General features: G+C 44.7%; 1 protein-coding gene across 8 annotated transcripts in view; it reads left to right on the top strand.

Moving 5' to 3' along the window:
• The first annotated feature begins 10,299 nt into the window (after positions 1–10,299).
• The window catches only part of NFKBIZ (NFKB inhibitor zeta), a 31,017-nt gene continuing 15,308 nt past the window's right edge, over positions 10,300–26,008 (top strand). For 2 of the 8 annotated variants that reach the window (XM_030476401.1, XM_030476400.1), the window contains exons 1-11: positions 10,300–10,628; positions 11,021–11,160; positions 12,035–12,071; positions 12,161–12,267; positions 12,373–13,133; positions 13,558–13,663; positions 13,991–14,137; positions 14,486–14,549; positions 14,962–15,131; positions 15,779–15,889; positions 16,008–16,175. In XM_030476401.1, coding sequence (XP_030332261.1) covers positions 10,397–10,628; positions 11,021–11,160; positions 12,035–12,071; positions 12,161–12,267; positions 12,373–13,133; positions 13,558–13,663; positions 13,991–14,137; positions 14,486–14,549; positions 14,962–15,131; positions 15,779–15,889; positions 16,008–16,175 — 2,043 coding nt within the window. In that variant the 5' untranslated portion in view covers positions 10,300–10,396. Of the gene's footprint in view, positions 10,629–11,020; positions 11,161–12,034; positions 12,072–12,160; positions 12,268–12,372; positions 13,134–13,557; positions 13,664–13,990; positions 14,138–14,485; positions 14,550–14,961; positions 15,132–15,778; positions 15,890–16,007; positions 17,102–26,008 lie in introns of those variants that run through there. The other 6 variants (XR_003990050.1, XM_030476404.1, XM_030476406.1 and 3 more) reach the window with 5 other exon arrangements.

Below are 26,008 nucleotides of genomic sequence, written 5' to 3'. Positions count from 1 at the left end.
CACCTGGTACATCTGTGACAAAGTGAAGTATATCCCCACCCCCTGTTTTAATGAGACTTCTGGCTGTATGGAGCTTTCATACTGACACTAGCCCCTGTGAAGCTCATCCCAGCCTTTCTGAGGGCAAAGTCCCAGTGAAATCCAGGCAGTCACTGAGGAGACATGTTCACCCTGTTCCACCTCCCAAAGGCTGGAGCTGTTTTTTCATCTGTGGACACTGCATCTCTCTTGCTTGCTATGTGACTGCTACACAGGCACCTGCTTGACCAGGTTACCCTGCAGTGCCAAGAGAGAAAAAGGCTACAAGACCTGCATCTTAGCTGCTTGTGGCCATACAGGCAGCACTGCTGGCAGGAGGTGGGCAAGGAGGAGAACCTGACCCAGTCAGGAACGAAACCCCACCACACTGTACACTCCAGATTTTTCTTCCCCCCTTTGTTGTACAGCCCTTTTCATTGTTCTTGCTGTGAATCTCATATCAGTGACTTCTAGACCCTTTTTTGGCAGCATTACGCCAGCCTGGGGTTTCCTGCCGCCCTCTTTCGCAGGGGAATGTCCCTGCCAGGGCTCACCCTGCCTGGGAAATTCCACCATGCAGAAAAAGTCCAGGGAGCCATGTTCACACCACCCTCCTCCTCCACACTGCCACTTCCTCTCACATGGCATAACATCCCCCTTGCCCTAACCAGCGCTGAAAGAGAAGTGGTGTGTGATCACCGCAATAAAAGACCCTGTGCTTACTCAGCTGGGACCTGTGATAAACCTGGGGTGTGGGGGGTTGTTCAGGGGGCCTTTCTTTTTATACATTTTTTTTTTCTGTGACCAGAAAGCCAGAGTAAGCAGGACTTGGGAGAGGGAGGAGGGAGGGGAGGGGGAGTTTCCTTGCTGCTGCTTCTCTGTTTCATACCTTAAAACCTCAGAGGAACTTTTCAATCATTCACACAGATGTGGCCATAAGGAATGATCCAATGCCAGTAGGGCACAAAGAACTGGCTTGTTTGCCATAGAGCTAATCCTAACTTCACTCCTTCGACATGCAGGTACACTATTATAATTTCATTTGATTTATTGCTTAAAACATGTGATTGGAACAATATTGTTTTCTCATTATTATTTTTGGTTTTAGCCAAAAATAGCCTTGCAAGTGACTTGTGCTATAATTGTCTGTGCATGGGGTTGGGTATGGAAGAAAGGCTGGATTTTGGGAAGGTAATGGGTAATAACCAAGTGTGAAGAAACCACACTGAATGGTGGGATTTTTGAAACCCCACAGTGGATCCAGGGGCGAAATGCCCCTAAATAGCTTAGCTGTTCTGGGCAATTTTTCTGAAACAATCTTTTTTTCAGGGGAGGATGTAAGATGGATGGGTGGGTGGGGGGGTGGATGGATGGATGGATGGATGGGAAGCCAAGCTAAGCTAAGCTCAGCTCTGGGAGCACTGAATGGAAGAAACATTTTTAGTGGAAGCAGGTGTTTTGTATAATCTTGATTACAGTTTCTTTCCTGGCGGCTCATTAGTAGTTCTGGAATAGCAGAGTGTCATCGTCGTATAAGCCTGCCAGCTTCAACAGGATAGGAGTAAATTGTCATGGTGCAGTGTGAGACAACACAGGGAAATATGCATAAAAATAGGGATCTATGCCTACTTTCTTATAATTTAGCAAAGTATCTGTGGGAATGAAGAGAAGTAAGTTTAATTAACTTAAACTTGACTTTAAAATTTGTTATGCTAAGGGCTTTATTAACCCAGACTATAAACTTTTCATTGCTTGGTGAGGGTTTCTCTGGCTTACCACATTAGGTTGATTATGCAGCACCCTGGTTCATTACCAGTGCCCATATCTGGCAGGCATGAAGGCAGCTCAGCTCTAGGCTTCTTGCAGAGGATGCAATGTGGTCTGGGTTTTAGACCCCCCAAATGTGGGGGCATGTTTGTACCATGATGTCATTGGAGACTTGCGTGTGACTGGGGACGGGTGGTTTGCAAGTACTTTAGATGGAAGCCAGGTATTTTCAGCTGGGATATTGTGGTTTGCCTGGAGGCACACAGGCGCAGAGAAAGGGTGATACCTTGGGCTCTCCCTCAGCCAGACTGGGTGACCAGGGTCAGGGACGAATGTCACTTAGGGACATTGGGAAGAAGGCCACATATCTGCTGCAAACAAAACTCCAGTATCAGCTTGGTTCCCAAGGCAAGTGATTTATTTTTTTCTAGTTAGATGCTTTATTGACTTTCTTTACATCAAGCCACATGTTTCCCATTGTGTTTAATGGTAGCGGATAGGAGGAGTGTGTGTGTATGTAGACGATGCCATCTGACTTTGGATGTCAGGCACCAAATGAGCCCTGGGCTGCCTGGGGAAGATGAGCAGCCTGAGCCCTGCACCCTGCCCTGCCTACCTCAGAGCCCTGCTGCTGCCTCAGGGGTGGTGGTTGGGGTACCATCACCATCATCAATCAACTGCTGGAAATGGTCTTCCAGCAGCTGTCCTGGGTGCTGGGAAGCTTCCCTTCTCACCCCGGGCTGCCTGAAGCAGCAAGCACAGCCCCATCTCTCCCCTTGTCTCTGCCTTGTGCTGCAGCCAGGATGGTCTGTCCTGGCTTTGCTTCTAGCCCTGGGGCTTTCAGGGGACAGCAAAATTCAACCCTGCTGGTGCTGCTGAGAAACCCCCGTGTGACTTTTCATGTTCTAAGTCACAAGCTCCTGAGACAAAATGTGCGAAGAGCTGCCTTTACTCTTGCTTTCTTCTCAAGAAATTGGCAGGAAATTAAAAGGAAACTTGAACATCCATGGGCTAGCTTCTGTGAAGAGCAGCATCCTGTCAGACAGGATATGCCTGGCTTCAGCTGGTGTCTTTTGCCAGCTAGGAACTGGAGGAAGGAGACAATGCCTGGGAACAGAGCTTTGCACCATGCCCCACCAAATCAAAGGGTTTATTTCCAACTTTCTTGATGTTTTATGCTAACTCGTGCAGAGTTTAAATATTACAGTAAATTCGTCATTTGTTGTGGATTTCTTTCTAAATGTGTAGCAACTGGCTGTTAGAAGTTTGGTTTCTTGCTTAGAAGCAAGAAAGAACACAGTACCCTTCTCATGATATTAATATTCTTTATGCAGACATAGGACATCTGTGGTTGAGACTTACATGGCGGAAAATTCTGACCCATAGATGGAGTGATGTTGTCCTAGTTGTCCCAGAACACTTTTAACTGAAGATAAAACCTGCCCCAGTATATGCAATTGATCCCAAGCACAGGAAAGGTTTTGTACTTCTGCTTGGAAGCAACCTAACATTTTCCCTGCCATAATAAAATTTCACTGCATTGGTTTAGGTGCTTTTTTAAATGAGAAAATTTCCTGTTTATTGATTTTTTGTCTGACTAATGGAAGACAACTCTAAAGCTGACTTTCAGGACTTTCCCAAGGTCAGCCAGACGTGTTTTGAAAGCTGGAATTTCTCTAGTGAATGAAAGTCTGAACTGAAGGCATTTAAACTCCATAAACTGGAAAACATGGTGAAATAAGATCAAGACATAAGACAAGGGCATTCCCTTCAACGATCTTTGCAATGTTAACCTGGTACAAGTGTCTTTTACTGTGGTTATCTTGTTTCTGCCTGGGCTTTCCTGCCTGCTGATCTGCACCCTTGAGCTGACGGTGTGTTCACAGGCTGTGTAGGATTGTGCAAATCAGTGCTGGAGTTTCCTGGAGGTGTTGATCCTGCCATGCAACCACAGCATGGGTGATCTGCATGTGTGCTGATATTGTGCTTGGGATTTCTGGACTGGTCAGCCCAGTTGGATCTGCTGTCCGGTACATGTCACTGGTTTGCCATGTCCAAGAAGTGGGTAAATTTTCAAAATCTGCCTGGACAACATTTGTGAGTCGAAAAACATGTGTTTGGGAAGCCTGGATGTATGGCGACCTTAACCTTAAGATAGGTTACCCGTTACTACACATGAATTGAGAGACTAGGAGAGCAGGGTCCTGGGTAGATTGTAGTTGGAGAAATTGTATTTTTCTGGGTTAAAATCTCACTGAGATAAAGCAGTTTTTCCTCCCGTTCCTGTACTGAAGAACTGAGTTGTGATGCTGCACTGGGACAGCTCTGCAGTCCCTGCTAGAAGGTGGTTTTGTTTTACAGGTGGTCCTTGTCTGTGGAAGGTAGGAAGACTGAAATCAAAGTCCACCAGAGCCTAACTCACCCGCTGTGCTTACAGCACAGGCTCCTGCATCTGACAGCAGAAAATAGAATTAATGTGGATGCAGAACGACGGGTTTTGGCCCAGGTTGGTCGCCTGAGTTAGGAGGAAAAAGGTCTTCAGTGTGAGACATGAGGAAAACTGATGCTTATCCCTTCAGACCTACACTGGGACTCCCTAACAGCACTGAGAAACTGTGCTAACTCCCTTTCTATACAGGAATATTGGAACAAGCAAAACATTTTGAGGCAGGAATGTGCACTATTTACCTCATCTATGTACATACAGTATTCTTTACAGGTGATACATGACATTGCCCTTTGCTATGGGGAAACAGCCTTATGCTCCTTATTTGCACGCTGTGACATCAGTGGTGCGTGTATTTCCCAGCCATGCGTTCCTACTGCAAGGCACTAATGAACTAATGAGGTATGTGAGCTTATGAGAAAACATGACTAACCAGGGCAGTGAGTACATTGAGAGGAATGTCCACAAACACAAGGTGCAACTATGGGGAAACTCTTTACTTGTACAGAAATCAGACCCACTTAGCCAGCTTTGTAACACTTGCTGGGTTTGGGGTTTCTTTTCCTCTGTACTGATTTCAGCTACTTTCTATACAGCGAGAAAAGATCTACTTAGGAGCAACCAACGTTTTTTAAAAAAATTAAATACAATCAAACAGCCTGGGAGAAAAAAAGCAACATTGAGGACATTCTTTGGATCTGATCAAAGGAGCAAGCCCAAAAGAAGACATATGTTAAATAAGCAGTCTGAGCTTTCCTTTTATATGAAGAATTATATATGCCCCTTTTGAAGTTCAGGCTAATCCCAGAATGTCAATTTTGGAGACCAACATCTAGGAAAAAATGTAGCAATACAAGTATAGCAAAGAGAGAAGAAACGCTGAATCCTCTGTACTGGCTTTTAGAGCAAAACCATGTCAGGGACCATTTCCAACCTGCTGACATGTGCTCTACTAAATCGTTAAAGCAAACACAGGTATTGATCCTGAATGGTCTTGACGAGGGGAATAGTTACTAAGCTTTTACCTCTGTTTTTCTCGATGCTATTTTGAAAGCAAACTGCACGTTACACCGGGTGGCTTGGGGTTTGTGTGCTGTGTGGAAACGCTGCTAGGGTACAGACGTGTGGCGGTGGTGTTCGCACGCCTCAACTCACACTCTGCACCAGGCGCTAATTACATCTATTGAAGAATAAGGAACATTTGACATCCATACAGCAAATATTCACTTGTGTTAAGCAACTGGGTTGTAAATTACCAGTTTTATTTCCAGTTTGAGAAATACCACAAAGGTTATACTGCTCCAGAAATGGGTTGCAAAACCGAATTCTTGTAAATAGCAGTTTGTGCTCTGCCTCTTTACCTAGAGGCTGACCCTCATCCCGTGATGCTGCTTAGGAGATGGACAAAGAGAGATGTTTATTTTGTTCCCATGCCCACTGAACTGTAGGCTGCTCTGAGAGCTGGCATGTTCCTCACCTGCAGTTAGGAGGGACTACGTGCCTGGCAGAGTGATTACATGCTGCTCTAAAGGGAAGGCAAAGCTCTACTTTCTTGGCTTGATTTATTTATGTATTTATTTACTTGAAACCTACATCCCCTATAGCATTCACCCTAGTATGTGCCCCAGGGACTGAGCAGTGCAGGCACACTGATGCTGTAAATGCTAGCCCTTTCTTTACAGCTGACCAGCCACATTTGTACAGAGCAATAACCTTTACTCAGCCTTGGTTTCTTCTGAGCTCCATGTGGCCTCTCCAGGATGCATCTTCTGTTTGTTGTTTTTTTGGTTTTGGGGTTTTTTTTCAACTGTTGTGTGTGTGAAGGAGCTACAGATTCAAGGAGATTTTCTGAGGGGAAAGAGGAGGTAGAATGCTTTTTGGAGAGTAAGCTAACATAGAGGGAGACAACTAGCAGACTCTTGCTCATGCTTCACCCAAAAGAGCTAGTTTCCCTCACCAGAGATCCCAGAACTGACCTCATCTAAAAGCACTGTTACCAGTCCTGGGACCAGGATGTGAGGATGAGCTATGGGTCCACATCATCTGACTATATAGAGGTAGGGACATCTTCAGACTGTGTGCCTGGTACTTGCCCTGCTCCCTTGTGTGGGCTTTGCTGGGCTGATTGCAGGCAACTCTGCTGGAGGTTTCCTTTCAGCTGCCTTGCTGCCACTCCATGGGATGGCCCAGAAGTCTCCTGCCCTGCAGCATCACAGCTCAGACTGCAAAGCTCATGTCAGAAAGGATAGACCAGAGATGCCTGAAAGCGAGTCAGCAAAACTTCTCAGTCTGAATTTGTGCTATCATTATTGACATGCAGTTCTCAGTATTGAGAACAGCCCAGGTATGAGAGAAAATCTCATAGTTACAATTAAAAAGGGTGTTGAAAAGATGGAATTCTGATGAGAAACTCCCATACACTGAGCAGGCTTCTTGATTTTGCTTTGACTTGGTGCTGTGGCTCAGCTGTTTCCATGTAACAAGGGCACAGTTACTGGAGATGAAATGCAGAGGGGAAGCCCAGCAGGTACAGTGCAACTTTTCTCTGTGCTGGCTCTGATTAGGATAGCAAAGGGGAGACACATGACCTTGATTAGCCTCAATGTTTAGTTGGTGGTTGAAGCCTATGGTTTTGGCTTTTGCAATGACTACCCAGTGAGTGCAAGCTTTGAGACAAGAGGAATTTTTGTTGTTCTTAACTGGATTTTCAGATCCCTTCAAAGTAGCTCATGGGTATGCACAAGTCTCACTCTCAAAAGGTGTTTTGGTAATCAAATACATTGGTATAACCTAAGCCAAGACTGATTAGCTTTAATTCCACAATACTTGTCCAGGTTGTGTTTTGAAGTAAGGGAAGAAGCAGAGTTTTCAGAAACAAATGCATTTTGTGTCTGATTTTTGCAGTTGTCTGAGATGCCAATACAAGCATATCTCACTGTTTGGATGTGCATAGAGGGGAGGTTTCAGGACAAATGTTGCTAATACTGGCCGCTAGTTGGCATTATTGATACATCCCAGTAAACGGAGTTGGTGCAATATAAACCCGGGAGGGCAGCGCTGGGGGAGCTGAGGCATTCTCCAGCTCTGGAGGGTGATGGGTTGCACTGAATTCGGCCAAAGCAGCCTGAAACCGCCTGGGCACCAGGGCCCTGTAATGCCTTCCCAGCTGACGCTCCCTTTTCCCCAGCTTATTGCTGTCTGTAGGGGTTATGCTGGGTTTCCAGTCAGAAGAAGAGGTGACAAGGGCTTTTGGCCACCACCCTACCCAGGAGGAACTTTCTTAGAGTGAAGACACCTCACGGGGGTTTGGTCACCACAGATGTTACATAGTGTTTGGGCCAAAACAACAAATGCTTAAGGTCTGCAGCATTAATAACTACAATTTGTAGATGTAGCAATAATTTACCAGTAACTTGCATGGAAGCACTTTGAGAGCACAAGGCTGCTGGGAGCCAGCTCATCTTGTGCAACCGATGGGTGTGTGTATTTTTGAAAGAGCCTTTTGTTACGGAGCTCGGTGGAATTAGACTTGTCTTAATCTGCTTTGACTGGGAGTAGATTTATGCCAGAAGACCTGATAAATAAGATGTCGCTGATGAAACAAGTGTGAGATGAGGTATCAGAGTGTTGCCTGAAGCAGATTTTGCTTGGTAAGAGGAGAGCAAGTTAGCAATTCAGCCTTCAGAAGAGTAGGAACTTTGAAATGGAAGAGAAAAAGCAATTCCACACCCTCGTTGAGAAAAAAACCTCATTAAATAGTGTTATAGAATAGTTTTCATTCATACATAAGGACTAATTTTCAATTAAAACCATTCCAAAATTGTTACTGAATAGCAAGGATAAAGATGCCGTCCGTCCTTGCCTGCATGTGGTTTAGGCACCTTCCATGACACAGTAGGACTACAACAAAAGAGATCCATTTTTGGTTTGAAATACCTTTCAATCTCAACATTTTTAAGGGACTTGCAGGCAACTATGATGACAAATCTGATTTTCTGGATGACAGACTTCTCAGATTCACATTCCCATTTGCTAAAGACAAGATCCATTTGCTGCAGTAGTTGGAGACCCTCCTGGCTAGATTAAAATGACTGGTTTTCTGGGCTGCTTGGCAGGGGTAAGAACACAAAGGGTGATCCATTGGATCTGCTTTTGGAAAGCTGGGTTGTGAGTCCTTCCCTCAGCCACTGAGCCTTCAAAGAGCGTTCGGGGCTGAATGATCTCTGAGCAGCAAGTGCTTTTCAATGAGGAAATACTGGAAAGTGTCTACCCAAGGCTAAGGTATCATAACTGAGATCTCAAGCTTGAAGAACAGCAGTGACCCATCTCCTTGCGTGTTTAAAACATGGCTGGATTTCACAAATCCTCACTTGCATAAAGAGGTTTGTGACATAAGGGAGAAGGTGCACTTGGGAGATAGCTGCTGACTTGGAATCAAATGAGTTTTCCCCTTTATTAGGCTGTGCTATTTCTGACACTACTTGGCATCTGGTTTCATTTCATGGGTTACATTTGCAAATTTTACTCTGACTGCATGAATTCAATCTATGGTGTAAAACTACAGCCTTTGGAGTAGAAAACTGCCGAGCTAATTCCCAGTGAAATCCTTCCTTCACCTGACAGCACAGCAAATATTTGAATAATATAAAGTAATTCACTCCTGCCTCCTCATGGGCTGATTAATATAATTTCATGTTGCACCTGTCCCATGTTTTTTAATACAACTAAAACATGTATAATAATCTAAATTATAGACCTCCAATTTGCATAATACACTTTAGAAATACCATGTCATTTCACTACATATTTTTTTGAGCGGCCACAGAGCTAAAAACATCCTAATCGCAGCCTCGTGGACAAAAAAGCACGCTCGTATTTTAGAAGATGGTGACCTCAGTGGAAATGAGGAAAGCAGAAACACTGGTTTGAGAAGTAGAAATCTGAGAAGTCTCCCCTGTGAAAATGGGTAATAACTGTGTTGCTAACAGTAATCACAGACACACAGTTTCTCCCAGTTTTTGTTTAGGCATTGTATTGCTTACCCACTTCTCCCTGCCGGCCTCGACCATGAGGCTTTGCCACCGCAGTATGGTGCAACCTGAAAACAAAATGACTCCTGTGTCTGTCCCCTGCCTACCACAGCCTCTGATAACAGAGGGAAAGATGTGACTCATCTCTGTTGTGAGTAACTGCTCACGTTACCTTCTCTCTGGATGCTGCCCACGACCAAAAAAATTCCCGTGCTCCCAAGCTTGCGTCCCTGGAGCTGAGGCCTTGCAGGAGTGGGGTGGATGATCCCACGCCACCGTCGTGCTTGGGCTGAGGGGTACATGCCAGAGAGGATACAAGCCTGCATCAGCAGTGGTGGGAGGCTGAGGGTGATGCTTGTGGTTTCCATCTCTGCAGCTGCACAAGAGAGTGGAAATTTGGGGTTGCATGCTTCACAGGTGGGGGCTGCAGAGGCTGCAGGAGGCCTCCAGGGGAGAGGTCAGGGTGCAAGGTGGCACCCATCCCTATCCATCCCCATCACAGAATCATAGGATGGGTTGGGTTGGAAGGGACACAAAGATCATCTAGTTCCAACCCCCCTGCCATGGGCAGGGACACCTTCCACTAGACCATGTTGCTCAAAGCTCCATCCAGCCCGGCCTTGAACACTGCCAGTGATGGGGAAGCCACAACTTCTCTGTGCAACCTGTGCCAATGCCTCCCCACTCTCATAGTGAAGAATTTCTTCCTAATATCTAACGTAAATCTACCCTCTTTTAGCTTAAAGCTATTCCCCCTTGTTCTATCACTACATGCCCGTCTCCAGCTTTCCTGTAGGGCCCGTTTATGTCCTGCGAGACTGCTGAAGGTCTCCACGAGCCTTCTGTTCTCCAGGCTGAACAGGGACGACGATCCCCACGCCGCCGGTGCCCGGGCTGGGGGAGCGCGGTCGGGGCGGGGCAATCTCTGACCCCGCCTCCCCGTGTCGTGTCGCCCCGCCCCGGGCAGAGCCACGTCCCACCACCCCTGGGGGGGGCGGAGCCGCTATAAGTGCCGCCGCCAGCGTCACTTACCCGTACTCGCCGCCGCGCCGCTTGCCCAGCCCTGGCATTGCCTGTGGCCTCTCCGCCGCCCGCCGCCCTCCTCCTCCGCCGCCTACCGCCCCGCGGCACCGCCATGATCGTGGAGAGCAGCCGGGACGCGGCGCCCGATGGAGGCGACGGCAGCGCCCTCAGCAGCCCCATCAACCTCGCTTACTTCTACGGGGCCTCGCCCCACTCTAGTGAGGGCAGCTGCTCGCCGGCGCACTCCGCCCCGGGCTCGCCTGGCTCTGACTCGGACCTCTCGGTGAGCAGCCGCGGCGGCGGCCGGAGGGACCCCCGGGGCACTGCCCGCCCCGCCCTGCAAGGTACGGCGTACCCCCGCGGCGGTCCCGGCGGGGCGGCGGAGGGCGCGAAGCCGCCCTTCCCGCCCCGCCCTGTCCTATTCACACCGGCAGCGAAGCCGGTCGCGGACCCTTTTGGGCGTAAAGGCCGCCGAAGCGGTGAAAAGTGAGAGCCCCGCGTCGGGCAGGAGCGTTATGCCGGCGCTACGTGCCCAGCGCCCGGTGCTTGCGGCCCCGGGGTCCCCGGGTGAGGCGGCGGTGGGGGGAGCGGGCGCATCGCTTCGGCTCCTCTGTGCTAAGCCCGAGGTTTAGGTGGTTTTCCACAAGCGTTCCCGCTTTTGTCTTTACTTTAATTGTTTAAAAGTGCAAATGGGATCGGTGTCCTGAACTCGGGTTTTGCATTCATGTCCCAACAGCTGAACAGCACATGGGGGGCGGAAAGCAGCACAGGGGACCTTTCCAGGGGGTCCGTGTGAAGAACTCCGTGAAGGAGCTCCTGTTGCACTTCAGGAGCAGCAAACAGATGTCCTCGGGCTCCGCCACGGAGGAAGGCAAGGTAACCAGCATTTTTCAGCACTGACATAATAGCTTGTAATGCTTGCTGAAGCTGGCAAAAAAACCCCAAACCAACAAATAAAAGGCATGCGATAACGCCAGAAAGGAGCTTGCTGCTTTATCTGATGTGGATGGAATCAGTGTTTTTCCTTTTCAGTAGGTAATGGAAGAACACAGCTGGGAAGAAATTAGTGAGGAGGTTTATTGTGGGAGAAGGAGGCACTTGAAAACATTCTTAGTAAGCTTTATTTTCTGAAGGGAGTTTGGATAAAGATGTGTTTGTGTTGTGAAACCACAGAAACTCCCTGCTAACTTGGATGAGGTCATTCATTGTACAAGTTGGGGAATCTTCTCAGAAGAGAATTGTTTGTCATGCTGTTATGCGCCTGTGTGCGGAACATGCAGTATAAAGGCAGACCCCTCCACTCTGAAAAGATAGTAATAAAAATACAGGAAATTCTGGGGAGATTAAAGGGGATTTTGTTCAGAGTGCTTTTGTCACAGGGAAATTTTTGCATGGAAAAGTTCGCGGCATTGAAGAAGTATAAAATTGGCTTATTTATGTTAAAAATAAATCCTCTGACCTCAGTAAAGAGTGTCTTTCTCTAAATTTTCTTGAGTTTTGTGGTATTGTAACAAATAGCTAAAAAAGCCATAAGAAAAATGGTGGTTTTCATTTGAGTTCCATAAGTCTTTCAATTTTCTAACCTTAATTAAAAGCAATTAAATTAGGGTTAGGCAATCATGTACTAAAATTATTCTAAGGTATAATCTATGCTTATAGAAGCAAGTCGTTGCTGCTTTCTTCTTGGTTTTGTTTTCTTTTCCCTGAAATGACATCATAATAATGGAATAATCTGGATTTGTCTCAAAAGGCACAAGGAGGATTGGTGAACTACGACCAGTACACAGGTAAAAAATACCCTCATACATTTACACATTTTTAAAGTTTGATTGTGAGAATAACCTCCAAATGGGTTCTAACTCTCTTTTCCTTTTAGCAGAGCTGAAGAGCATACTAGGTCACAGTTGCAAAAGAAAGGCTCCCGAGCTCCTTTCTGATGGACCGTCATTTAAGCGCCAAGCTAATGTTCACTCACACCTCCTGGTAAGCTTTGTGTGATTAGAAACTACCAGATGGAACTAAACCTCCAACTTCCTGGGGCTTGTTTTGATTGTTCTTCCTTTTTTTTCCCTATGTTTTCCCTGACAGACACCACCCCAGACACCAACTTCTATGGATAACATGGAGGAGACTCATAAAAACGACCCAAAGCACGACAGCAATTCCGATCTTCAGAACATTATAAACATCAAGAACGAGTCGAACCCTGTTTCTCTGAACACGGTGCAGGTTAGCTGGTTGCAGACTGTGTCTAGTCACAGCTCACCCGGTGAGCAGTACCAGGAGAGCCCGGGAACACAGACTTTCTCCCCATCCCAGAAGTACAACACATTCCAAGATCACACCTCGCAGCATATGCTAGATCCACCACAGCATTACCAGTTTCCTTCATCCCAGAACCAAGATTTGTCACAGACTTATCCTTCAGATGCCTCCCTGGAGTACAGGCCGTTTGCTGCCAATCATCAGTCTCCTGGCTACCAGCAGAATGCCTTTGAGAGCCATGAACTGCAGTACTGCCCGTCACAGAGCTTCTCCTCCCTCTTGAATGACTCTGAGGGCTCAGATGGTACGTCTGCTCCCCTCCAGCCGCTGAGCAGTGCTCACCCACAGCCTGATGTCGGACCCCAGCCTCCGAACTTCAGCTTGCTTTCCAGTAACATCTGTGGTAGTCTGGAGCGCAGTGTCTCTTTGGCTGCTTTGAATGTCTCTCTACCTGAGCAAAGCATCGCCAGAAGCACGACTCAGCTGGGAAAGTCATTTTTTCAGTGGCAAGTAGAGCAGGAGGAAAACAAACTGGCTAACATCTCTCAAGAACAGTTCCTTGCAAAAGACTCCGATGGAGACACGTGAGTGCTCTTTACCTCTGCATTTCTGGTGTGGAGGGTTGTGGAAGGTATCTGGGTTTTGGTGTACCATGAGGTTGTAATGGAAGCAGTTCATTAGCAGTGTTTGTGTCACAAGTGCAGTAGTTTACCAAGTGAAATGTCTTGCTGATGGGCTGCAATGCACAGAATTGCAGCACACTGAGTAGATAAGGTGTTTGTATTTTATAAATTCAGGTTCTTATCATTAGACTGTAACCTAGTAAATGGGGAGGAAAAGATTCTAATTTAGATGCTTTAAATTGCTCTGGGAACAAGGTATCTGTGTTCCTGTCTTAATGATACAGAGGAAAGCTGTATAACACCCCTCCCATATATTTGGATCCCTAGTGTTTTGATCTGTAGTTTGTATGATGGTGTAACTCTGTGCTTCCTCTCTTTCCCACAGCTTCCTTCACATTGCTGTTGCCCAGGGCCGACGAGCACTCTCCTATGTTCTTGCAAGGAAGATGGCTGCCCTGCACATGCTGGATATCAAGGAGCACAATGGCCAGGTGAGGTTCTTAATCCGTGCACCTGCTTGGTGCACCTGAGTGCTTCTGCATGTCTGGACCTTGGGGAAGATGTGGTGAAATGTTTATTTAATATTAACCCCGAGATTTAGCCTGCATACTAACATTAACCTTGAGCTATTAATACTTCCCGGGATCACCTTGAGCTGGTAAAACTCTGTGCTCTGCTTCATTTGTCCTGGCTTCCTGGTATTCATAATCACTGCTTAAATAAAAACAGGTAGCTAGGCTTTTTATTTGTTTTAGTTGCTGTTTCCTGTTAGAGATCAGATGACTAATAGTTTGAATTTTCTTCTTGATTATTTGCAGAGTGCTTTCCAGGTTGCTGTGGCTGCCAATCAGCATCTCATTGTGCAGGACTTGGTTAGCTTGGGGGCTCAAGTCAACACCACAGACTGCTGGGGTAGAACACCGTTGCATGTTTGCGCTGAGAAGGGGCATGCCCAGGTCCTTCAGGTAAGACCAGGCAGGCATAGCTCTGCCCTGACAGTTAATGCTTCTGCATTGTATTAGTTGTCTTGGGAATCTCCGGAAACATCGCTCCTCCCTTTATCTTTCTCTCTGTGTAGCCTTATGAGAATGTCTCAGGGCTCTATCGTAATGGCTTAAAGCGAGACTGAATTTCACAATCAAGTTTTCACCAATGTTTTAGAGTAATTTGGTGGAATCCTCTAGTCTATGAAAAAATAAATCTCAATACCATTATTTAATGTAACTTTGTTGCAGTAAGCCTGTATACAAGCTTGAGGAAGGAATATGTGGTTTGGATAAGACCTAAATGCATACCTGTTCCCACTTTTGTAGGCAATCCAAAAGGGAGCCATGGGAAGCAATCAGTATGTGGACCTTGAGGCAACAAACTATGATGGTGAGTAGTTAAGAGTTTATAATTTACAGAGTTACAGGATGCTATAATGTTTAATAGCTGCTGATGTGAATGTTATCCTGGGTTTAGAAGCAATAAAATGGAGCATATCTTTGCCAGGTTGAAATTCACAATTACAATTGAAATTGCATTACTATTGGCATATATGTCAGATAAAAACATGGTTAATCTGTGCCTGTCAGGACCTCTTTCCTCTTAAGCACAATTGCTGTGTTTGGCCTGGGGAGTGTAGGTGATAGTTGGCTATTATTTAAAACACTTGAGTGCCAGCAATTTATCAGTGCGTGCAGAACCCAGAAACTTTGGCACCAGAGATTCCATTGTAACAGCTCTTTCTAATGTACATCTTGTATTGCATTTGTTCATTAATGATGTGCTGTTTTTTAATGTTAAGGTTTGACAGCATTGCACTGTGCTGTTCTGGCCCATAATGCTGTGCTGCATGAACTGCAAAACAGTCAGCCACCTCACTCTCCTGAGGTCCAGGAGCTTCTGTTGAGAAACAAGAGCTTGGTAGAAACTATCAAGACTCTTATACAAATGGGAGCCTCTGTTGAAGCGAAAGTAAGTAAAATGGCTTTGTCTGAAGCGTTAAATCCAGAGAGAATGTGGAAGCAAAACATGTCCTTTTCTCCCATGCCACGTTTCAGCGTTATTGCAAAGGAAGTAGACTAATTTGAAAGCTTCCCTACAGCTTAATTTACCCGAGTGGAATGAGAATGTTGCATTTATTCAGAGCAAGGTATTGTCAATGCAGATGAGCCATGGAGAAAAAGGGAGGTGATAGTCTTAATTTCTGGATTAAGAATGATGCTATGCTGGCTGCAGTTGGTCGTGCCTTAAAAGTAAGAGTATGTTTGGAGCACTCTGAGGTGTATCCATAGTAATAGGGTGCTGATGATACCTTGTTCTTCAACTGCAAATTTTAATTAAAAGCTGCTTACCTGTCCAGTTTAGGTCTGTGCTGGGCCAGACATTACTTGATGTAACATTTGATATTTTGGCTATGTAAACTCACTGCCAAATAAGATCTAGTCCATTGTTCATTACATGTTCATATTAAAACACATATTCAAATTGACTTTCAGTGAATTGTTACTGCCAACATGTTTGCTCAACACTGCAGTTACTCTGCTTTCTGTTTTGTCTGCATGTTCATGTTGGATAGGTGAACCAGCTGCAGGGAAGACTAACAGTTTCTTTTTTGATAGGATCGCAAAAGTGGTCGTTCAGCTTTACATTTGGCAGCAGAAGAAGCAAACCTGGAACTCATTCGTCTCTTTTTGGAGCTGCCCAACTGCCTGTCTTTTGTTAATGCAAAGGTACAGTGATTTTTCTGGAATGCAGATATAATCTGGGATGTGCATGTGTGTGGCACTGTGAGTGTCCTGAGACTAATGCCCCTGCCTTTACTTCATGGACCTATTTTGTCTTCTCCAGGCTTATAATGGCAACACAGCACTCCATGTGGCTGCCAGCCTGCAGTATCGGGTGAGTCAGTTGGATGCTGTGCGCCTGCTCATGCGAAAGGGAGCTGATCCAAGTGCCAGAAACTTGGAGAATGAGCAGCCAGTTCATCTGGTTCCTGATGGCCTTATAGGAGAACAGGTAATAAAAAAAAAAATCAAAAAGCCCTCTCCTTTGCTCCCATCTGTCTCCATCTACACAAAAGCCTTATTCCTCTCCAAAAGTTTCTTTCGGTTTTTGAGTTGCAGCTTTTGTGGAAAATATATAGCAAACACCATTTTACTCATGGATCTTTGGTTTTAATGTTAGGATCAGGGAAACTGTACAAAGACCAGAAATTACAGGTTTCACTTGTAGCTCCTGTTTTTTCCATCTCAAAAGCTTTTTCCTGTCAAGATAGGATTTTTCTTTGAAACCTTGCAACATTCTGGAGGGTAATACACCTCCTCTTATTCATTTCAAAATGGCCTGAGATTGTGCTATTGTTGCTATTGTTGCTGTTGTTGTTCTTGTCATAATTTTGTAATGCCATTTTGTAATGGCAGTTCTTAGGCCTGAGTAACAGGTGAAGAAAATCCCTCTTTCCTAGGAGTTATACAAGTACATGATGAAAATGGTGACTCTTGACCTAAGTAGCTAGTAATTTAAGCGACTGAGTAATTCTTTTGCTTTTCATTGGTTTAAATGCGGTAAATTGGATCAATTCTGGAGTAACTGTACTCGAACCTGGGCTCAGAAAAATGAGGAATGCAGAACTGGATCTAGGGTTGGGGTTGTTTTTCAGATTATGACTCATGTTAGGATGATGAATACTAACGTGTTTGTCTTTCTTTTCTCCAGATAAGGCGTATCCTAAAAGGGAAGGCGATTCAGCAGAGAGCATCGCCATTTTAAGCTCCATGTTGCTTGGAGTTCAGCAACTCACACTCACTGTCAGTCAGGCAGTCCTAATGTATCTGTAAATAGACCATTTGCCTGATGTGGGCAAATGTTAGTTGTTTCTATGAAACAAAAGTATTTTGTTCACTATCATATAGTGGGTTATATAAGAATTAAAGAAAAAAAAACCCCCAAACCCAACAAACAAACCAAAACCCAACAATCAGATTTCTCTGAGTAAATGGGAATGTTTCATTCCCAAGTATGTGGAACATTTGCCTGGATACCTGGATTTCATAACTATGGCAAGTCTAATTTTATTTAAACAGCCTGAGACATGTCAACATTGCAGAGCTTTTTTTTTTTTTTTTTGTTGTGTTTTGAATAACACTTAAAACATTAAGTGCAAGAGAAATTAAATATTTTTGAAGTTGAACATTTATTTATGTAACTTTGTAGCTTTCTTCCAGTAGCTCATGCAGTATTGTACATAGTCACTGTCATTATTGTACAGCTATATATAGCTCTAAGAATCTATTGATCATTTGGGGAATGAACTGAAGAAACAAGTTCCTTGATCTTGAACTTGCAAATTGCATGTAGAGTTTTGATACTGTACTGGTGCAAACTAGGAAAATTCTGTTGTTTTGAAAGGCTGAAAACCAAAAGTACAGTTAAGGTAGATTGTCCTTAGCACTGATTTGTGTATGCCTTTAGAGTTGTTAATGAAACACGAAAAGTTCAGGGGACCGCATCAGTTTTTCTTGTACTCAGTAGAGGTTTTTCTTTTGATGGGACAATAGACTGAGGGAAAAAGATCATGACTTCTATAGTGTGTATGTAACTTTGTCGCACTTCAGAGCGTATGATCCTGATTCAGTGAAAGTGTTTAGCATGTACTTAACTGTTGATGCATGCTGAAATCTCTCCATATTAATCGTAATACTTCAATATGTGTAAGCCCCACGTGTTTCAGTAGGACTTGAGCACATGCTTAAGTAGTCTGAATTGGGCTCTAGTTAATTTTAGAGACTTGGTGTTTTTCACCTTCTAAGCAGAGTTAGTCCATTTATGGTTTTACCTTATAGGTATAGTGGCTAGCCAACTAATATTTGAACTTGTTTTTCTATTTTTTAATAATTATGGATATTAATGCAAAATGTATACTAATGATGCCTTATACTTGTGTTCTGTTGGAGAAAGCTTCCTCCTGTCACTTTCTGAATGATCCATGCTGGGCCGTAATCCAGTAATATGTTCTCTGTATGGTCTTTGCTCTTAAACTGGTTTTGCATCACACACAATTCTCTGTCCTAACTGTTTAATTAGTCTGATTGTGCTGTTTTGACAAAGTATGTCTTGTAGACAAGCTAAGTGGAAAAATCTGATATGTGGAGGCTTAGTTGCAATGTATTTCCTGAAGGTTCTCATGTAACTTGTGTTTGAATAAACATGCTAATTAAATTTTGGTGGTTACTGTCTGTGATACAAATGATAATGAAATCAAGCTTGAGAGACAAGTGTTTTAGCATGGTAATCCTATGGGACTGGTGAATGTTCATCCTGCTGTTTATGCTTTCTCTTGTTTGATGCTGGTTTTGAAGCTGCTACTTTGGTGGTTTGGATCATACACCATGCAGTTGTATTGCCTCTGTATTTAGTAGATGTGCCCTAAATAGAGTTAATAGTCAACAGGTTGTCGAAATTGCAGGTTGTGACCTGAACACTTGTCCTTGTATACTTGAATGATAGCAGCTCTGACAATGTCATGTTTCCCCATGACTTCCTTGCCTTGGTACTCAATTCTTACAGCTCAGGTACAAGCAGTCACCTTAGCACAGGTGGAAGTCTGCATGAGCAAATGAGACTCTACACATGGTGAAAGGTTGTCCTTGCTTCACACATTAAAAAATAGTCTCTGAGCTGGCCATGAGCTTTCAGGAGGAAGAACTGTCATCACAGTCTGTCCCTGCTGAGCACTGTGCTGGTGACATGGCAGCAGTCAAGAAGAGCTGATGAAGCTTTAGGATCTGAAGGAAAGGGACTGAAGAGAAACAAGAGTGCTTCTGTGCTACTGTATAAACCTGTTGTCCACCCCTGCTTTGCTGTTTTGTGTGGTTAGGGTGTCCTGTCTGATCAAAGTGTTTTAGAATTGGAAGAGGCTCAGAGGTGTGGAGGAGCCTCCTTGCAGGGAGTATCAGAGCAAATGAGGGCTCTTCAGTTGCAAAAGCGACGTCTGACAGCAGGTATGACAGGCCTGCAAAGTCATGTCAGGCCAGTGAAACTGGATTGGGATGAACTACTCACTGTCCCTTCCAGCATGGGAGCTGAAGGCAACTAATGAAGGTACTGATTACGCAACAGACAGGATGTGTTTCCTTAAGAGAGTGGAAGAATGTGGCAGAAACAAGACATTTGTAGATGCAGGGAGGGCCTGGGTGCATATTTAGAAGGAGGGCATTTTTGTGGAGAGTTACTTAGGAGAAAAACCATGTGAGAGGCAGCTCTGTCTGAAGGGTGAAGTACTGTACTACAGGCTTCCTCTGCTTTCAGCTCTTCTGTGGGGACTTGCTAATGGATGCTCTCACAGACCTGATACCAGAGTAGATTACAACCTGTGCTCAAATCATTGCAGTTAGGCTTTTAGTGGCTCATGAGTTCAGTCCAGTTCCACCGACACTGGTTGCACCTTTCATGAGAAGAAAATGTTGGAAAATCGCTTTGCAGCCAGTTGAGTGCATGCTGATCCTTTGCTCGAGTACAAAAACACATCCCTGTAAGTCTCAAAAATGGTATTTCATGCTGAGGTAAGGTGATGGAGAGAACAGGCTGAAGGTTTAGTAGAGAAGAGTGGAAAATTATGATGGAGACTGGAAATGGAATTGAACTTCTAGTTAGGATATGCAAAGATTAAATGGCACTTCTATGTGAACAGCTAATTGGGCCTAAATTGTGTTGAAGATGATATCTGCACCTCTCACTGCAAGTGACCCCGCTGAAGGATTTTTTGTTTGGTTTGGCTTTTTTGTGGGTTTGGTTTTTTTGGTGGTGGTTGGGTTTTTTTCCCCCTTTTTTTCTTCCTCCCGCCCCCCTCTTTTTTTTTTTTTTTTCCCTCTTCCACTTCCATTTTCTTTATAAAAGGTGATACACAGGAAAAAGAATTGCTGATGAGATATTCCGGCCCTTCAGATCAGCCTGATCTAACTGCCTGGCATTCCTTTTTTGGGTGGTGTTGACTGAGTTATCTCACAAAGGAAGAAAACACATTGGGTTTGGAGGGGTGGCAAAGCATAAGCATGAGTTCAGACAATGCTTAAGCATGATATAGGCTCTGCTGGTGAGAGTCATTTAGCAAGTGGCATGATGCTTTCAGTGGCACTTGTGCCCTTCTGGAAGGGGTGCTCCCGGCACTCCAAGTTAAGAAATTCCTAAGGAGACACTGAAGTGTTTGAAGTTCATTTAATCTGCCAAGAGCCTAAATTCATTATCTCGAGCTCAGTAGACAACTTCACAAGAAAGTATGTCTACTCTAATTGACTCATGTTTCTGCTATGGTATTGGGAAGTTCTGGCCTATCTGCCATGAAAGAAGTAGTTATTGGAAGTAACCTCTTCCTACTGAAGGGCAAGTGAGACTAAATATTTAGCAGGCTGGTAGTGTTTACCTGAAAAACTCCTGGTGCTGGGAAAGTGCTGAATAGCTTTTATTGATGTGGATGCAGGCGCACTATTTATTTTTCTGGTTGAAGTAGAGGCAGGAGAGACTCTTGCTTGGGTCCGAGTAGGAATATTAAGACACATAGGGCTTTGTTCCCGGGATGTTTCTGATTTGTTTGTCTAAGTAAGCCAAACCTCAGGAAAGGGTTGCTTTTTGATTTTTGTGGGCTACTCATCTGGCTGGAGTTGTGGAAGGCAGGAATCCACAATTTACAAGAAATGTGTTCTGCTTCCGGGGATGGAAAAATACATTTCCCACATTTATTGCTCATTTTATATTTTTATCAGAAAAGTAAAACATGGCCAGGAAGTGCACTCTTAGATTGGGTGTGGTAAAAGCGACTGCAAAGATAGGACACAAACTGCTCGTTCTTCTCGCCTGACAGTTTGCTTATCTGGTTGCCTTTATTTTAAAAATATAGGTGCTCCCCTGTGTAAGGGAAGAGCTGAGGATGATTAAAGTGCAGTGAACATGGGGGGAAAAAAAAAGAACAGGCTCCCACAGTTACGTATCTGCCAAAAATTGACCTGGTCTTTCAGTGCATTCAAAACAAATTCTCCTATTGCTATCTATTACCTTTCTTGAGTGTTTGGTGGTGGTATTGGCCTGAGATACTGATGGCTTGGGAGAGTCAAAATTGACTCCTCATCGGGTTGGTTAAGTGTCAACCAGCCTCCAGTAGTGCTTTCACTTTTTGTGATTAGGATAGGGACAGCGCCAGCAATGCTGGTCCTGCCACTGGCCTGCACCTGGGTTTAGAAAGGCAAGTATCACCTCCAGACATCAGGGCAACTTTGAAGCAGCATCCCACCTCTCTTCCCCACTGCTGCCAGGCCTGCAACGAGGGTTTGCCTGACAGCATTTTGCTACTTTGAGGGGAAGTCTTTCTTAGCATGTTTGAATTTCTTTGAGAAGATTAAATACCAGCCTTGAGAGGAGAAAGGTTTAGTTTGCTCAAGGGATGGACTGCTGATATTTCTGCCTCTAAATGAGGCAGAACTAGTCCCTAAATGAGTTGCTTGTGACAGGTGGCCTTGCTACCTGGGAATGTTCATCCATATACAAAACCCATCTGGGCAGCTCCATTTCCTAGCAGAAGTTCCCGAATATTGTTGACTAATGGACCAGTGTTTAATCTTAAAGCATTTCTTTAGGTCCTATCACTGTTAGCAAAAAACCTCAAGACAGCACTAGTGAAATTGGGAACTGCACTAGCGAAACTGGGAACTGCACTAGTGAAATTGAGAACTGCACTAGTGCAGAGATGCTATACCAGAAATTCTCTCTTTTTCAGATCGTTAGATTTGGGAGTTGGTTTCCCGTTCAGGTGCCTATCTTGGTCTTGCTGTAGAAGAAAAGTAATGTATCTTGGACTGTGTTTGTTTAGTGTGCATTTATTTTCAGCTCTCGTGATTAAGAGGCTGACTCAAGTCTTTGTTTTGCTCTTAGTTCTGAAAATGTGATCTAAGCTGTGTTGATAAAGTGGTTGCTGTACTAACCAACTTACACTTCACATGTGGTTTTCCTCTTAGTTACTGGTGAAATTTCTCCCTTCCCTTCTGTTAGTCAGAAATCCCAAGGGAAAGATGACTAAGGTGGTGTTTTAAATTTAAGAGGGGGAGCAGATGACTGAAAGAAGTTGTCCATTGCTTCTGTAAATTTGTCTGGACTGTGAGTAAGACTACGAAGAGCCTGACTGAACTGTTTTCATGTGGATGCAGTGCAGAGATGCTTTCACATATGTTTAATGAAAACCTCTAGCTCTGTTCAGACGGTCTTGGTCTCATGTGACATTTTGGTACCATGGTAGATACCACTTGGTAGGTCATGGTACTAAATGCTGCGTGCTGGCTGCCTGTGGCTGTTTTTTAGGTCCCAAATAAAAGATCTCTTCAGAAGTGCTGACCTCTTTCCATCAATGTGACCTGGGAAAGAGGTAGAAGTTGGATTATTTCAGTCTGTGGCTCATTGGGACAGCCTTTGGTCGTTGCTCGTGTGGCTCTTGAGGGCTTTCTGGGGAGGCACAGAGCTGCTCTGTAAGCTTCAAACTCAGGCTTGCCATAAGAAAGCACTGGGACTACATAAACACTGCTGTTTGTGGCCAGCCAATAAACCCTGCAGAGCTGAGCAGGTACATCTTGCTATTATCCTCTGGCAGACCATAGGTCTTTGCCCAAGGACTTTCACTCCACTAGAAACAGCCCAGTAAGTGATGCCAATAAATTTGGGGTTTCTATAAGAATTGGAAATTTGAGGTTGCACCAATGCAAGATATTTAGAGATGCTTATGGTGCTACCTGTGACCTTGTCCTTTGCACAGGGCTGCAGTTGGGCATAGTGTGTAGGAGTAAGAGCTGGGTCACCAGTGGCAGCCTACATACAATTTGAGGGGAAGTGTTTTAGGAGCAATTTGAGGAAAAACATCAAGACTGTTTTTATCTGTTATCACTACTCATCAGTAGATTTACAGGTGGCTTCAAAAGCCAACGATAATCACTAATCCCATCAGTTAGATAAGACGCCAGAGGTAGAGAGAGAAGGCTCATCTGAAGATACTCAAAGAACCGCAGGAGCTTCATCCAAAAGTAGCGCAGGCTTGCAATAGTTGCCTGTTCTTTTTAAGTTTTCTGAATAATGTGGCACACAATGACTGATCTGTAGGTCATTCAGGATCCTTTTATAAGTAAGTCACATTTAGTTCATGTCTTTTGTGCACTCACATCAGAGACCCTGCCTGGGATACTGCTTTTGCTCACTGCTAGGATTGCCAGGCTGTTCCGATTAGCCCTTGGATGGAACCTCAAAACAAGCTGCAGTCTTTTTCCCTGAAAAATTTTGTCTAAGCCATGATGGCTGGAACAGGAAGAGAAAAAACAGACCCAGACTAGGAAAACATACACCAGAGCAAATTGAGCACATTATGACTGCAGGGAACTCTAAGCTAGACCCAGGTCTCTAGTCTCATTGCACCTTGTGAACATTTGAGGCAAAACTATGAAAGCCATTTTTAAGTGAGGTAAAATTGTATAAAGACATTTTAAAAAGCTGGACATGAAACATGCTTAGTCATTAATGGATTTCTTAAAAAAGGGAGGGTAAATCGAACTAGGAAATACACATTTGACTTACTGGTATGAGCTTTTAACAGTGCTTAGGACATCACCATGAGTGATCTGCTGTAGCTATATATAAAATAAGTCTTCCTATTGGGATGAGAAGATTCAGCTCAGGATACAGATGACTCACTGGGAGGTAACTATGTCATTGTATCAGCTGCTCTGGTGCTCAGGATAGATGGACTTCTCTTAGCAAAAATAGTAAGGGGGTTGGGAGGAAGAGCATCTTTAAAAGTGAGCAGGTAGGAGAGGATGTTTTACTGTCTGGAATACACAGCTTTTATCCAGCTCTGCCCCTGTCCCTCGTCACAGGCTGGCGCGGGTTTTCATCTTTTCGAACTTTCTCACACATGTCTGTGAATAAAAACCATGCATATGTAGAGTGAGTTTATAATATGGATCAATTTATTTTTGTAGGAGAATTGTATGTATATATGCATGCAAAATGTAAGTATGCAAAATGTATTGTGTGGGAGTACATAAGGCAGCAAAACTCTTTCAAGAAGATTAATCTTTTTATCCAGGAGTTCATTACTTCAGAAGTTTTTATTTTCTTTTGTTAAAAATAGAAACTTTTCCCATACTATTCTCTCAGATTTGCAAATTGCATGCACTAGTGAAAAGCTGTAGTAAAAACCAAAGCTCTCTGAGGAATAAAAATCAGGTTTCTAATGGGTTTTGGTCCTGAGAATGAATGCCAATGTAGACTCTCCCATGCCAGGTAAGTATAAAGAACAGTCTTCGTCTGTCAGTGAGGACCCTAATATCCTCCCCATTTCATAAATCTGTAAGTCTGTGTGAACTAGTAAACCTTGCAATCTCCTCTCTCTGTTCCTGTAAGGAGAAGGACCCTAGTAAAGGTGTTCTGTGTGCACCTTGTGGCATGGAGGGCTGAGTTAACACTGCAAAGGGCTGATATGCTGCCTGAAAAATGACATACAATGCATAAGCAACTTCTAGCCCTCACCCGGGGCTGAAACCTGCCTGTGCAACCAGTAGTGCAAAGGCAGATACCTTTGTACTTTATTACAGACACAGTAAACAAAGAATTTTTGTTTCTTCTTCCTTAGCTGTCATAATGAAATTTTATTATTGTAGTGGTTTATCTGTCTCCTGATGAACATGAATGTCGTTAGCTTCTTTCCCACGCTCTCTGCATCAAGTGTCTCAAGGTGCTTCTCTTGATTTCAGGGCAGCCTTTCTTTCCACGCCTCGCGTCCCCAGCCATAAGCACAGTCTGGGCTGTGGTGGCTGCAGCTGAGCCTGGGGACAGCCGATGGGAGGGAGTGCTGGAGCGAACCTGTGGTTGCTGGTCACTGATCCCCCTTGGAGGGGCCCAAGCTCAGGATCAGGATTTTCAAGCTTGGATGCAGACAGCGGTGGGGTGGGTGCGTAACTCCAGCTGCCTTGCTTTGGTCCTTGGGCATGAGCAAGTAAGAGGTATCCTTGCTGCAGGGACAATGACTCCTGTTCATCTGGGCCGAACAGAGCAGGAGTGCCGGGAGCACAGCTAATAACCTTTATGTGCTTTCTAGGATAGTACTGAAAAGATGTAGCAAGAACTGTGGGGAATGCTGGCTGCTCCTCCTGCCCTCCTGTTCCCCAGTTGACACGTAGGCTCCTGTTCCCCACTTCTATGGGAGGATGGTCCTTTGCTCTCCAGGGAGGTGCCTGGTTGTTGCTCCTTAGCTGGGACTGCAACTATTAAGCTCTCTTGACCCTTCCTTGTGTGGCCTGTGCTCCACAAGCCCAGCAGTGGTACCTGCTTCCATGGATCTACTGGTGGTTGCCATCCCTGGAAATGCCTCCTCACCTTATGTCCATCCCCACCCTGTCCACCCCACCCATGGTGGGGATCTTGTAATGGCCTCTGCCTCAAAGAGCTCTTGGTCTAGATGCTAGGTGCAGGGACAAGTGCAACAGGGGCCCTACTTCAAAAACATGTCTTCCCTGGTCAGTGGCTTGATGCAGTTGGGTATTCAGGGAAGACTTGAATAAGCAGAGGGAGGAGGCCTGGCAGCTCCATCTTGGCTTCCATCAGCTGCGCTCCATTTGTGTACAGAGTTTATGTGCTGCTGTGTTGTTATCTTCGTTATCATGCTGGTGGCTCTGGTTCTGGCTCTGCCTGTTTATTCCATTGTTGAATTTATTGCTCTGGACTCTTCACTCTTCTTGGCTCCTGATAAATTACTGCCTCTTATTAGCCTTAAATTACTTCCTCTTACCAACCTTTAATTATTTGTTGCCACCATATCTTGGTGC

This window comes from Strigops habroptila, chromosome 2 (assembly GCF_004027225.2).
Source record: "Strigops habroptila isolate Jane chromosome 2, bStrHab1.2.pri, whole genome shotgun sequence".
In the NCBI taxonomy this organism is placed as follows: Eukaryota; Metazoa; Chordata; class Aves; order Psittaciformes; family Psittacidae; genus Strigops; species Strigops habroptila.
Note: the sequence above shows the minus strand (reverse complement) of the source record. Positions and strands in the feature narration are given on the sequence as shown.